The 15152-nt window shown below is 39.8% G+C and overlaps 1 protein-coding gene across 4 annotated transcripts in view; it reads right to left on the reverse strand.

Moving 5' to 3' along the window:
• The window catches only part of EMB3012 (embryo defective 3012), a 184440-nt gene that overhangs the window by 80682 nt on the left and 88606 nt on the right, over positions 1 to 15152 (reverse strand). For all 4 annotated transcript variants that reach the window (XM_087699842.1, XM_087699844.1, XM_087699845.1 and 1 more), the window contains 5 exons: positions 7340 to 7408; positions 7081 to 7227; positions 6760 to 6879; positions 4350 to 4469; positions 4084 to 4239 (listed from right to left, as the gene is read on the reverse strand). In XM_087699842.1, the coding sequence (XP_087555968.1) occupies positions 4084 to 4239; positions 4350 to 4469; positions 6760 to 6879; positions 7081 to 7227; positions 7340 to 7408 (612 nt within the window). The remainder of the gene's footprint in view (positions 1 to 4083; positions 4240 to 4349; positions 4470 to 6759; positions 6880 to 7080; positions 7228 to 7339; positions 7409 to 15152) is intronic.

Consider the following 15152-nt stretch of genomic DNA (forward strand, 5'->3'; position numbering starts at 1 on the left):
TTACTTGCAAAATCTCAACACCTGGACTATCAAAACCTTGTGAGATTTGAGCCTATGATATCGCATTCTGGAGACCCACATTGTACCAAACTAAACTAAAACCAAACTACTACTTATAAGGCATCAACTCAAAGCTATCATTGTGACCTGCGAGAAATGAAAGGATCTAATGGACAAAGGAGTTATTAGGCCTCTACCTTCCAACCCTTCAATATTCTTTTTCCACATCTCCCTTCAAGAGAAAAGACTTCAAAATGTAGCAAGGAGCACATCATGGGTAGATGGATGTTATAGAATGGTACATATAGTATGATCTTGAAATCAAGGGCATATTATGTGATGAGTTGGATGTATACAAGTCACCGACATCACATTGTCTTGTTCAATTACAAAGGATGAGAGGACCATACACCAAACAATGAAATAGAGGGAGACATTAGGAACACATACACCTAAATGGCAGCATTTAGTTCTTCAAGTACCCTCACAAGACACTTGTGCTTCTCTTTGTGAGAGGAATTGGAGCACATTCTCCCTCACCAACACCAAAAGAAGAAAGAAATTACTTTCGAAAAACACAAAATTCCAATACATCCATACAAATTTACACATCATCTCCAATTTCAAAATTTCAGAATAAAGAGGTTATTGTGGAGATCATCAACAAAGAGAAGTTACAAAAGATTATAAAGGTACAAGCCCCCTTGCTAGAGGAGGATTGGATGGTGCAACAATTGCAAGGTAGAAGAGAATATTCCCACCCCCTTCCTAGAGAAGGATTTGATAGTACAACAATTTCAAGCACTTGCAATCATTTGGAATCACATGATCAGCAAAATAAGGATGCAGGTGATGAGGATGAGGATTATAAGGATGACTATGTTGGCATTGATGCTGTCAATGACAATGATGGCGAGGATGAGGATGTAGCTTGAGGCTTAGGCTTGTAGCTTGTCTATTTTTTAATGCATTTAATCTTGACTTTGATCATGGTCCCTAAGCCCATGCTTTTTGGTCAACTAAAGCTTAATATATAACGCTTTTTCCTTGTAAAATTAAAACTATATATTTGATCTAGATTTTCTTGTAAAATTAGGGTCAAATATGATATGGCGAAGGCACGAACCACACTCCAATCATACTTCCATCGTGCATATATCCATAGTCATAGACACTTCTTGTATGAAAACATATGAAAAAGCAATGATCTAATCTCTTGTACCAACATCGAGTGGTTGGTGGCTTTGCTCTAATCTCATTCATATGAGTCCTCCCTAACCTGGTGATGTATCCAAATAAAGCAACATCACTGGGTTTATCACATATGGATTTCTCCAAACCCACTCTCCTAGATCCCACTATAACATATACATGGAACTCCTTTGGTATGGCTAGTACATCCATTCCTCCATCAAGCAAGTAGTTGTGTTTGGCCTATGTACCATCTCCTACCACAATGCATTACTAGTTTTACTCTATCTTCAGAGCAACTTGTGAGCTCTCTCTGATCCATGCCCTTACTTGAGAATTGATCATCATCCTCTCCCATTAAAGAAACAAGACCATGTCTCTTCTAGTCACAATCGGCCCACTACAATGTCCCTTGATACCCCTCTAGAGAAGAAACTTATCTAGGTTTGCGAGCCACATGTATCTACTATTCACTTGAGGTGAACTTCCTATCACCATCTCCACCACAACTCTCACACCTCTAGGACCCAACAATCTCTATCGCTCAATCTCTTGCGGTAGATCTTGATAAGCAAACCACTCACCATAGTTGTCAAGCATGAAATGTGCGATATGGTACAATATGATAAAATACAATACTAATTGATACATTAAGATTTTATAAGGTACAATATGATATTAGTACCAAAAGAGAAATTTTAACTTGATTATTTTGAACTACATATGATAGAATGCATGTTTGAAGCCAAAAAAGCAATGCCATTAGAGCATATAAGATGAATACATGAGGGTAACAAGCCAAAACTTGTATGGCATATGATGCATGCGCAACATGCGCTACCACTTACAAGTAGATAGATGGGAGTGAACCCATCATGGATCATAAATCAATGATCATATGAAAGGGGCAGCCTTTTCATACTAAAAAGAGGCAGCTTTTGTACTAAAAAGAATGAGGAAAAAAAGGCGGCAGTTTTGTTGTTCGAACAGTAGTATAAATACATACAGTACCATACCATATCATGCGAGCCAGTCCATACCACATACAGATGCAACAGTGCCACTCACACACTAACAAGACAACCTGCATGGAAAATCTCCCCCAAGAGAAAAGGTTCCTTGTCCAAGGGTATGACAAAACTCTGATCTCAAATTTTATGGCTGAAGAGAACAAATTGTCTCATTTTCTCTTCAATTGTCATCCATGCTAAATGATAGATATTAGATCTACAAGTTTCCAAGTTTTGATAATAGCAGTTGTGAATTTGACATTATCTGAGATCTCTGGTCCTAATCTCCCAAAAGATCCAGTGTATGCCTAGCTGTCATAGTCCTCCAAGTGTCAAAGTAATAGATTGTAACCTACACAGTAATAACTTATTCCAAGGGTCCTCACTTGAAAGGACCCTCACTATGAACTTAATCAATAAGGCTCTGCTCTGACTATCTACTTCAATAACCCCACAATTACCTTCTAATTCAGGATATATGCAAAGCCACATTCGCTTGAGCTAGGCTCCCATTTGAGCCTGCCAAATACAATTACTAACAGAAGATTTCACCTAGCCAATGCATAACCTAGAGAATACCCAACAAGAAGTGATGTACCACATGGTCACAAGAAGAACCTCGTTAGCAAGCACCACTCTTCTTATCTTCTCTCTCCTAATAACCTTTACCCTTTCTTCTTAATAAAAAGACAATGCAACATCTTAATCTATGCTTAACAAAAGCCAAAACCAAGTAAGTTTACCATGTGATAGATATATACATTGGGCTTACTAGGACATTCAGAAATTAATCATCTTTAAAAAAACATGCCAAAGCTAGATGGATAATCTATAACTCATCTCCTAGGTTTTCCCTCTGTGCCTTTGCTAAACCCTGGTGACCTGCTACTTGTAAAGACTTCTTTATTTAACTCACACTTCATACTTTGGTGACTCTTCATTGTGCTTTCTTTAAGGCTTTTCTTTTATAGTTTACTTAAAGACGCTTTTCTTTTTTAGTTTTAAGTGTTGTCACCTACATATCTTGTACAATATACTTTCGTTAGCTTATTCAACTAAAGTTTTATTAACACATGTGAGGATGCTTTGGAAGAATGCCCATGAACTTCACTAGCTAAGAGGCTTTAAAGAGCATGTGATTATTTCTATACATGATTTCGGGTTTTTCAATGATGTGATTTTCACTTGAAATACATGTGTGGTTCAAATGAGTTAACAAGAACTTAATTGGCATGCCATATTCCGATGCAGATTAAGAAGTCTGCACCTCCTTCACCAATTCCACTGTGCCAAATGCTCAGCAACCTGACTATGAAGCAGGTGACCTCATGCTACAGGACACTGCCTAAGAGCTGCTCCTACATAGATTTTCAAGTGCACCCATTAGGAAGACACCCACCTTTCAAGCGATAGGAACACCCTATGAAGGAAGAAGGGACAGGAATCTAATCAAACCAAGCCAACTAATACCAACCAACCAAAAAATAATGGCATCTAGAGTTGGAAGCTATCCTTCAATGCCTCCAGAAACCTGAAAGGATTGGCTCAGTGATACTTATCCATAACAATGGTCGTTGCCCATGGGATCTGTTCTGGAATCTCTTTTGAAATGGTAATCTTTTTTGCCAGCTTCCTTGATTTAGAATATAATACATTATGTCAATCCCCGTTGAGAACTCCCACAGATATTTGTTATCTACAAAGCACCATAAATCACCAAAAAATCTACATTTGGGATCTTACACCTCAACTACATTTCAATTTAAACATTGATTTTAGTAAGCACCTATATACATTGAAAAGAGCTTCAATTACTAGGCAACTTTATGTTCCTCAGGCAAATGACTTGATACAAATAGTGTAAAATAGCAATGCAAATAACCTGAGCTCCAGTCGGGAAGATAGACATCTCTCTTCCAATGGCAAGCTGCCCACTTCGGACATTTAACAACATAGAAACTGGAATCCGAACTCTAACTTCCAATGCAGCTTTACAAACAATTGTGCCACCATGAGTTTGTGCCTGTGCATAAATTGACTGCAAACAGACCATGAGTATTAGTGCAATCCAGCAGTTTTCCCAAAACCTGCCATGAATTGTTCAAAAGAAATTCACAAACAAAGGGATTCCAACTCATATGTACTCACAGCAATGCCTGGAGAATTGGCTGCAATCAATCCAGCAACATTCTCCACAGACAAGATTGTCACATTACTGCTCATGAAGCTAAGGAAAGCTCCAACACTTGGACCTCCATGAACTGAAACCTGTTACAACAAATACTTTCTGTTTAGTGAGCATAGAAGTTCCTGGCTCAAAAATGTCACGTAGAACCAGTTAAAATTATAGTTTCGTTTTAACATGAAGTTCAATCATATACTATCATTATGAATGATTTCGCAAGTCCAAAACGTTGTTTCTTAACCCTGCCAGTTATCTTTCAGATTACTTGGACTAGAAATACTTATTGTCCAAGCCTATATACGCATACCCTATAAAGCCCCTATAACTATTCAGAGCTTACAGGTAGAAACCTTCAACATGAGATGCTAACATTAAATAAATTAAAAGATGGTATGCAAATATGTCATCATGAAATCGGTCTATCTCTTCAAGCTGTAGATGATCGTAAGTGATGTCTAATTTTCCTGCAAGCAAAAATGCATATCCAGATCTTAACCACATGAAGCACCTTCTGATTTCATGCTCCCAACTTGCCAACACCCTCCACCATGTGGATGGAGATACCCTCCCTCATACCCGCTCACACTAGCACACCACATTACGGTATGCTCCTCAGAATAGCTGGTACGAGAACAAGTGTTGCAAGCCTAAGGCACACCTCACCTGGGTAGCAGCCCATGGAACCCACATGCACCAAGAAGCATGCATTTTTTCCCGCATCTGAGCACTAGAAAAAGGGAGCATATAGCATGCGCCTAGACGAAGAGGTATACAAATTGATCTTAGGTCAAGACTGTAAAGACACATGGAGGATGTTGTAGGGCCCCGCCCCCACACCCATTACCTTTCCTTTGGCATGGCATTCTTATGCATCCCACCTATATCAGGAGCCAGACCAACCCCCTCTACCTTTACCACCCCTCTCCCACTCCACTCAATGCTCTTTAACACTAGCAAGGTACTTGGTGAGATTGATAGACTCCACACTCAGACATCACACAGTCATTATGATTTGGTGACCGAGAAATTTGCCCATGCACGAGATATATTAGAACCACTCTTGGCACACATATTTAACCATGCAATAGATGTGATGGCTTTCCTACTCGCTATTCAAGAAATACTATTGTCCCTATCCTCAAGGTCAAGGCCCCCGAGAGGTGGGGAACTAGAACACTATTATCGTTGTCATGTTTGTGCCAAGCTTTATGGTTCTAATTTGGAGCATGAGCTCAGCATGTGGGCTGAGAGACAAGTAGTGAGAGCTAGAGGGGCAAGCAGTTTCCTGGCAAGGATTATCTACCGATGATCACATCTTCATCCTTCCAAGCATCATTGAGGAGGGTAGACAACACATGAGAGTCCCACAAAGCTTTTGATATGAGGACCAACCTTATGAGGAGGATGCAGGACTTGGGCATCCCCCATAAAATGCTTAGAGGCATCGTATCCATCTATCAGGAGGTGATAGGCAAAGTCCAAGCTCCAGATGGCTTTTCACAGGCGATTGCTAGTACTATTGGAGTGAAGATTGTGAAGATTGTAGAGATTGTGACCTCTTATGTCTACAAGGGTCACTTCTATTGGGCCGCACTTTCCAATTGAAAGGTCAGCTGAACACCGCCTGACGTGAGGATATGCAGCCTTGAGTACCTTGGATTCTAGCTGTGCTGATCTATAGTTAAAAGAACCGAGGAAAAAGCTGTGGATATGACACATCGGTAACCACTGCGCTTATTGACAGTGTTTCTATAGCATTTGTATCAAGCCATTGTTTTAATTTTGGTCTCCTGATATAGTTAAGACACTTCTTTTCCAGCCCACATTTTTCATTTTCTACTCATCTTTCCCTCCCTCCCTGCCCCACTCCCTCCCGCCCTGGCCTCCCTCCTCCTTCCCCTGCCACCCTCTTTAGGCAGAAGCAATTAAGGTTTCCCATTCTGTTGAATGCCCTGAACAACAAGAAACAACTCTTCCCAAAGAGATGTATCTTCCACATCATATGCATCAGTGATTCTAGCTGGCTAATGGGAGATTTATAGTGCCCCATTCCTTTGAATGCACTTAAAAACAAGAGACACTAGTGCATTTTTTATGGTATTTTGCAAAATGTTCCCTTTTTGGGTCTTCTCAAGTCTTTTGGTTACCTCTGACAATAACTGCTGTTCCGATTGATTATACTAGGTTTCTAGCTGGGGAATGATGAGGTTTGCGCAGCAATTTCATAAAATTAAGCAAGGATGCTTTGCTGCTGCTGAGATAATCACCAGCAGTCAGTTCAATCATCATATAAATCTTGCCAAAGACACTTTAAAGCAAATTCAGCTGTTTCATTTAGAGTACATCCTGATTATGGACTGTAAAGAAAAATACCATATATTGTGCACCGGGGGCAAGAACTAGACCCTCTGGATGGATGGAAAGTGGTGAATAAACTTCAACTTTGTACAGTTCACTTAAGATTTCATGTCCATGCTGTGGCCTTGCACTGACCTGCAGCAATTTGCCTGTGAATAATTGGCTGGTTCTCTGTGAAAAGCATCTACAAAGTAATGCACTAGCAGAGCATTGAAATCTACTGTAGTTTCAAACTTCACAAATGGGAAAATGAAATAACCATCTCAAACTACTGTTGAGATACCCCAAAAACTGTGTTAATTACACTTCCTTCCAGTTGAGCATTATGATACTCACATACAAATCTGTTATACCAACATTGGCTCCACGCAATATGAAGCTTGATCCTGACACTTTATTGGCTGGAACCTGGCCATGTTCATCACGATGGACAAGTTCTAATGCCTCATCCTTTATGTGAACCCGTATATCCATGAAGTCCAGCTTTATTTTCAAAAACAGTTGTTTGCAAGGCACATATAAGTCATTTCATCTAAATTGCAATCTCATTTTAATCACATAGAAGTGCATCAGTCAGGACTTGACAGGTTCTTACCTGTGACTCGTCGAAGCTATTACCTAAACTATCTCCAGCTTGCACTTTTACCATTAATAATGACCCAATCTGCAAAAAAACAATGATAGTTAATAGCACACACAATACAGCAATAAACTCACAAGTCCAAGAAATCCTACCAGTAACAATGAGTTTGAAATTCATTCTAACATCCATGCATGCATGCACACAAGCTACTCAAATAAGGATAGTCTTGGCTCCAACTGCTGAGATTCCTGAAATCTTAGATCCTCCCCCATAGTTCTTAACAATATGCCATAAATAATAGTGCGCTCTCTCTGTATGCTGACACATTCTCTGGCTAGAATGCAAACATCCAAAAGGTCTAGTTGTAAAAGACAAAAAATCCAAGCATCTGGTTGTGGACCGAAATGGAGTGGGATAGCAAACTCTCACAGCCCATCCCACATCCTTGGGTTACTGTTTATTGGAACCATCAGCCCTGAAGCTTCTGTAAAATTAACTTTGTTCTTAGGATCCAAATGCATCCATGTACCTTTTATCTTCTTCCATCACCTATATTGGAAAGCAAGATGTGGTATTTTTCTTGGAACGTTGTATGATAAGGTACCAAGTTCCTTTGAACATTTGCACAGAAACAAATCACCATTTCTACTTTCTCCACTGACATAAAATTTTCTCCAAACTTTTTAATTATTGTTTTAATTTTGTGCAAACCTGTTCCTTGAAACATTGATCCAAAAGCATGAATTGGGACGAATCATGTTGCCCATCTTCATAGTGGGATTATAACATGGAAGTCAAGCACCAATGGATCCAAGCTAGCACTAGAATCTTGGCCGTGAAAACAATGATTCCATGCTCATAAAAAGCGGAGTGAAGCACTTTCTGTGTATCAACATGAGCATCCACAATGTCCTCTTCATCGCAATTTGGAATATTGCTATGATTATGTTGATTTGATGTGTTTCACAGTTGATTGTGCATCGGCCTTGGAGCCATTTCCTCAATACAATGGTACCATTTCATTGTCCACCTCAAAGTCTCGTCCCAAGGCTTCCACTACTAATCTATGAAAGTTCTATTAAGCTCAAGCATGGTAACAAAATGTGACTAGTTTTCCATCTCTTTCTTTGTTTATCTCACCTCAACTACTCTTGTGCCTAGACCAGTCTGTGGACCACTCAAACTATGGTCACATAGGGTTGGGGATGAGTAAATTGACATTGATATAGTTATGATGATGCCATAGTCAAAGGGGGCACAAGGGACGCTGTCGAACGGGTTTTTGTCGAAAGGTCGCATTCCACCGTGGATCAAAGATAGAAGGAACTAGAGATAGGAGATAGAAGAGAAGAAAAAGAATGCACAAGTGGTAAACACGACAAAGACAAAGCACAATGAATTGAATCAATATGTATTGATAGAACCTGGAATCCCTTGTCTAGCACTACTCAGAAGTACTCTCCAAGCATTAGTTCTCCTGGGGCTCCTTCATAGACCCAAAACGTGCATCAAAATAACAGCTCCTCCTCTGCTGCTCGGAACCCAAATCTGATGGCTCTGTTGGCTTCAAAAGGGGGGTAAAACCCCACGACACTTGCTCAGGGATCTCCCAACTTCTTCCAATTCAAAGTGCAGTTTTCAACCTGTCAACAGTGATCATGACGTGCGTGATTTCGTCCCTCTTTCTTTTTTATGAAAAATCCAATAACTGCCTGAAAAACCAACAGGCTTTTTGCATGTCATCCTAATCTAGAAGCTTTTCTAACTTTTTCGGATTTTTACAATAAATCATATCAAAATTAGGCTAAATTTGTCCAAAAATCTAGTATTTTTCGACCATTCATGCCACTCACACTAGTACTAATGACTCAGATCACATTGACTCTCTTGATCAATAAGAAAGTCGGATGATGATGCATTCCAAAAATTTTCACACCATGTCCGCGTAGTGGCACGACATCCACCCCCTCTGAATCTGCACATCCTCCAATATATATTAAAATCCTAGTTGTCACCTGATTCTCAGTCCTCCTCATCCTCTGCAACCATATCCTTTGCTTCTTCATCATCCATATCTTCCTAGCTACCCCCTGTATCATGGCCACTATTTTCCTCCAATTCTTGCAACTCTTAGGCGTTAGATTCCCGCCTCTTGAATAATTTGATTCTTTTCCTTCCTACCAGATGTTTTATGGTTGTCCCATCCAATTCATTTAATGCATAAATAGCATTATCAAACACCTGTCTTACCACATAGGGTCCAAACCATCTTTTGGAAACTTTATGCATGGCACTATGCTGGTTGTCCAAACTACTATTATAAACCAATAGCCAATCCCCATCTTGTATGGTTATTGGTCTCATTCTATGTCTTTTGTCAAACCGTTTCTTGTTCTGTGTCCTTGTTGCCCTTAATTTTGCAATTGTTGCCTCTATGTCTTCTCACTTTCTTTCCAACTATCTAACGTGCAAGGCCAAATCCTCTCGATATAACTCCTCCTCCCAAGGTAGCACACTCCATGTGGCTGTCATCTCTTCTATCGACATTATAGGTTTTTGACCATATATCAATTCTGCAAACATATATTCTGTAACAGCACTATGAGTTGTTCTGTTAGCCCACAAGGCATAAGGAAGAGCTCTCCCTTTCACTTGATTAGTCAAGACTTCATGAGCACGTACAAGATACCTCATTTGCCAAAGACCTGTAGGCATCGTGACTAAATCCACCGCCCACTTAAAATGAAGAGACAATGGATATGTGGACTGCAATCCATCCCCATGTCTCTCGTGCATGTTTCCACAGAGTAAGCAATATCCTTATACATACCTTGCCACCAATATCTTTCTTTGATCTTTGCAAAAGTACCCCAAACACCTTTATGACCAGCCCATAAGCTTTCATGAAATTCTTGCATAACATTTACTTGTAAAGCTCTGTCACCCAAAACTCGCAATGGCATACCCTATTTCTTTTTAGCATGTTTCCATAAGTATCCATCTTTTAAGAAAAACCCATAGGCTTTCCTCTTGATCTTCTTAAACTTCTCATCCGACCATTTATCTCTCTTTGTTAATGTACTGAGGTATTAACCAATTCTCAGCCACTATCCTATATATTTGTCTTCCAAAAACACTTCTACACAATATGCAAAACATCTAAAGTGTCTTCTCTTTGTTGTCCAAGCTTCTGTTAATGCTGTAACAACACCTTGCATTGCTAAATTCACTCTTATAACATCATTTTCAACCACAAGAAAGTCATCTTCTTCCTCCTTATCCATCATCCCATCTTCATTCTCATAGCATGCTCGAGATAACATGTCTGCCAGTGGGTTATCTCTTCTTGCAATATGCTGAAATTCGGGGTTCAAAGATTTAATGTATGCAATCCACTGGAGCACAACAATGTTCGGCATAGCACAACTAGTAATCATACCCAATACAGACAAACAATCGGTCTCAATGACTACACAAGCACCCAAAAAATACTCCTTATCACATTTAAGGATTGTCACAATTCCTAATAATTCTCTTTTTACCTGTGGATATCTTCTCTGTCGTTGAATCAATACTTTAGCACCAAAGCGAATTACATATCTTTGCCCTTCCTTGTCATCTTGCCCAATTGCCCATCCAATCCCGATTGGGCTTGTATCAACAATAATAATGATAGGCTTTCCATGTAAATAGTATGCCTTTCTCAATGTTGGAGCAGATTTTAAGAGCTACTTCAATTTCTTCATTGCTTTCAAATGCTTCCTTTCCCAATGAAATCTCTAACCTTTTCTCAGAAGCTGATATAGATCATTGGCTACATGTGCAAAGTGAGGAATCCATGTCAAATAGAACACACATGCACCCAAGAATCTATGCACCTCTAATACATCCGTGCATACATCTTGCATTCTATCAATCCCATCTATTTTTGTTGGTGATGGTCTTCGCCCATAGGGCCCACACATATGCCCAACAATCAAAACCTCTTCAACTCCAAAGAAAGACTCTTGTCCAAAAAGAGTTAAATGCATATCTTCTAGACGTGTCAAAATCCTCTCACAATCCACAATATGGTCTGCAACAAACTGTCTGCACCCATGAGCATCCATCTCTTCATTCTTTTCATCCACTGCACACCCTTTGATTTGGAACATCATCCAAGACGGGCATTGTCAATTGTGGTATAAAATCCCTGAGTACCCTATTTATAGCATTTGTCATGTGTGCAACTGAGTTTGCTGCACCTTGCGGAAGAGTACACATCCGTACTAACCCCAAGGGAGTCTTCATGGTTGTGATATCCCTGCTTTCAATTGCAAGCTGAAACTGATCATACCCCGAGTAAAGGTCACCCAAAGAATAGATCGCTCTGCCTGCAAAAGCCTCTGCAAATTCATCAACCACAGGACCTGCACCCACATTTCTTATGGTCACTTTATTGACTGGTTGCATGTCTTGAATAAATCTCAAAGCCCCATTCTTTTTGGGCACAGTAAACCAACAATTTAAATACGGGGCTGAAGAGGGATCCAAGATCTTCATGCAAATCTTTTCATTTAATAAATCCATCACCTTTGGCAAGTAAGCTTTAGGCACTAAAATAGTGCCTCATGTTCCATGGTACATGTGGCACAGTAAATATTACCACAGGAGAGACAACATTTGGATCCACACAACCTATTTTAGTTGGCTGAAATGCAAATACCTTTCCATGCCTAGTCAACATCCGCATAAAACAGTCTCTCTCAAAAGGCAAAAGAAACCCTTCTGCACCAACTTTCAATTCTTGTAATGTTTCACATGTAAACTGATGACCTATATCTTTAGGATCCCGTAAGCTCGGCTGCCTTGGCACTTTTTCATACAAACCCTCTCTTTTTGATGGAAGTGGCAAAGCAATTGGTTTCACCTTTTTGTCAACTGGGTTATACTTTGTCTCCACAAGTGCTTCAGTCCATTGTAATCCTTCTTGCTGAGCAAATAATGCTATAACATCATACATGTCCAAAGAACATACTGACAACACTCTGTATTTAGCCTCATTTTTTGCATGTATAGTTGCTGAAATTTCAGCCATAGTGTCATTAATATTCAGCTCATAAAAGATGCCTAAAATGCCTTCATTTTCAGCTAATAGTCCCAATGCTCTCAGTTCCTTAGTAGCCCGTTTCATAGATATACGTTCAGCCTTGCACATAGCTTTCATAGGCTTAAACCAACATGAAGTGTTTGCTGTAAATAAAGAATAACCAATAGTAAATACATGCTTCATTCCATTAAGAGGCAAGTACATCCTTTGAACAGCACTACTGTAGCCCCGCATTATAGCGGTGCTTAATGAAAATCCAAGTCTTTGAATTCCCTTGCATTTGGAGCCAAAGGAGAATCTCGAAACGTATCACAATTTCTAGGATGATTAACACAAACAGTAAGAAATTGGACTCCTTTCCTTCCATCCTTCCTTCAAACTCTTGTATAAGCAGAACCATCATCAAGCACCTTTGTTTCCATAAGCACTCCTGTAATATAAGGCTGTCCCAAAATCACTCCATATGAGGAATTATCTTGCACAAAAGTGTTGCTCTTCTTGTACATTACCAATCGTCACTTTTACATTAGGACATGCAACATAGAGCTCTCCCGAAGAATTATTTGCACTCCTCATACACCAACCATGATCAGTGTCCACAAGCCATGCACCATTTTCATACAATCCGCGCTCAATGACATTTATCTCAGACCCATGGTCAAGTAAAGCAACACAAGGAGTTTCACGTTCCCCTATTTTCACTACCGTTTCAGTGGTAGCCTATGCCAATGATTTCGTGTGTAATGACTTCGAGGAATAAATCCTAGAGTCTCTTTCCCATATTGTTGCATTTGCCTTACTCTACCATGCATTTTGCTACAAGACAATGCGTTTTCAGCCACTTTCTTCTCTTTTCCGCATGCTATCCACTGATTAGTAGTATCTTGAATAGATAACCCAGTACTTACTTCACGCTCCTATTCAGCCCAAATACCCAACAAACCAGTTTCCTCTTCAAATTGTAGCAATGCACTAGTGGTATTACCAAGAAACTGACGCTTCCTCTTAATTTTGTCAATGATCTCATCATGAAATTCTCGCTTGACAATGCCAAGCACCTCTCCCAAGGTGAATTCCACCAGACTGTTTAAGATCCATTCTTCAAGAACCCTCTTAACACCTGTGGTTGTCTCAATGTCAGAATACAACTTATATCTTGGCTGCTTGCCCTTCTTTTTGCCCTCTTGTTTGCTATCCTGTTTTTTCTCTTGACTGGCCTCTTCCATAACATGATTGGGAGATGGCTGATTTGTAGCTTTACCCTAATCCACACTTCTTGTCACTCTTTTAGATGTACCTGCATTATCCTCATCTCCCTTTCGTTTATCTTCCACAAGTACATCTGTGTTTTGTACCTTTGCTAAATATGCATACAGTGAATATGCATCTACCGGTGATTCCAAGCCATTTACGTCACGAATGTCTTGCCCTGCATGAGACATTTCACTATCAGTAACCTTTCTCTTTTCAACTACATGTAAAGCATGTATCCATATTTCAACCTTTGGACCATCCATCACTTGGCCATGCATTCTATCCAACTATAGACTAAAAGTAAAAGTATGTACCGCCGCATAAGCATTTCGAACAGCCAAGTCTTCCAACAACTTCTGCATACCTCCCTTTCCAAAATTCAAAGCAAGAGACAATCTCGTTTCTTGTGCAAGTATCTTGCCATCTTTCTAAAAGATAAGTTGTCGTGCCAAGGCCTTCCGATAGGTAGCACAATCCTTTTTCTCATGTTACAAACTATCACACCACATACATATTTTTCCTAGCTTAGGGGCTACTACCCGTCCCCTTTCCTCTTGTCCTTTTTCATCTAGTTTGGCAACCTTTGATTGAAAATCCTGCATGCCTTTGACCAATTCATCTAAGACATCTTCCCTAACAGAGGGAACAATAGCAGGTACAACCATAGGGTTACCCACAGAAGTGGGTGGCTTACTGGACACATCAACTGTCTTGCCCGTAACAATGAGCACGCTAGAGACATGCAATCTTTCTCTTCTTCTATGCTTTTTCACAAGTGCAGTAACAACGTCCTTGACATGTCTCCAGTCTGTTTTCAAACCTGTCTCTATAGTTTGATCCTCAAGCAAATCATCAAGCTTCTCTTGAAGCTCAGGATCAATTGCCTGTAGAAACAATTCAATTTTCTGACTTGCAAAAGCTTGTTGTTCTGCAAAATCCAACTGCTCAAATCAACTTTCAAATTCTCTTAATAATTTTGTAGCCACAAGACCCTTATTGGGTTGTAAAACCCACTCCTGAAAAGCCTTGCGCGTAATCAAACAAGTATCTTCAATGTAAAATTCTTCCCTGAGTGTCTTTTTGAAAGCTACCCAATCAACATCCTGCATGTATAATTCAGTAATTCGCGCTTTCAGTTTATGTACAGTAAAACGTACAAAATATCAGCTCCATGCAAGTTGAACCACCCCAAAGAATCCATCTTTTGAGCATAGATATATACATATCCAGTTACATTCCTGCCATTAAATAACTTCATCTCACGCTCAACTACTTGCAGAGCATTCATCACAACACTTTTGTTTGAGCAGAAGCTTGCATCACCTGTTGTTGTACCTGCATAAGCATATTCATATTTTGCACCAACTATTACAAAACAGCACTGGAGATTGTATTCAAAGGTTCTCTCATCTTGTCTTTCCTTCTTCTGGCAACCTTTTACGTCGGGTTCACCAATGTCGGAGAGGTTTTTGTCAAAAGGTC

This window comes from Lygodium microphyllum, chromosome 19, assembly GCF_053477565.2.
Source record: "Lygodium microphyllum isolate KBCC chromosome 19, Lygodium_microphyllum_v1.1.10, whole genome shotgun sequence".
Classification (NCBI taxonomy): domain Eukaryota; kingdom Viridiplantae; phylum Streptophyta; class Polypodiopsida; order Schizaeales; family Lygodiaceae; genus Lygodium; species Lygodium microphyllum.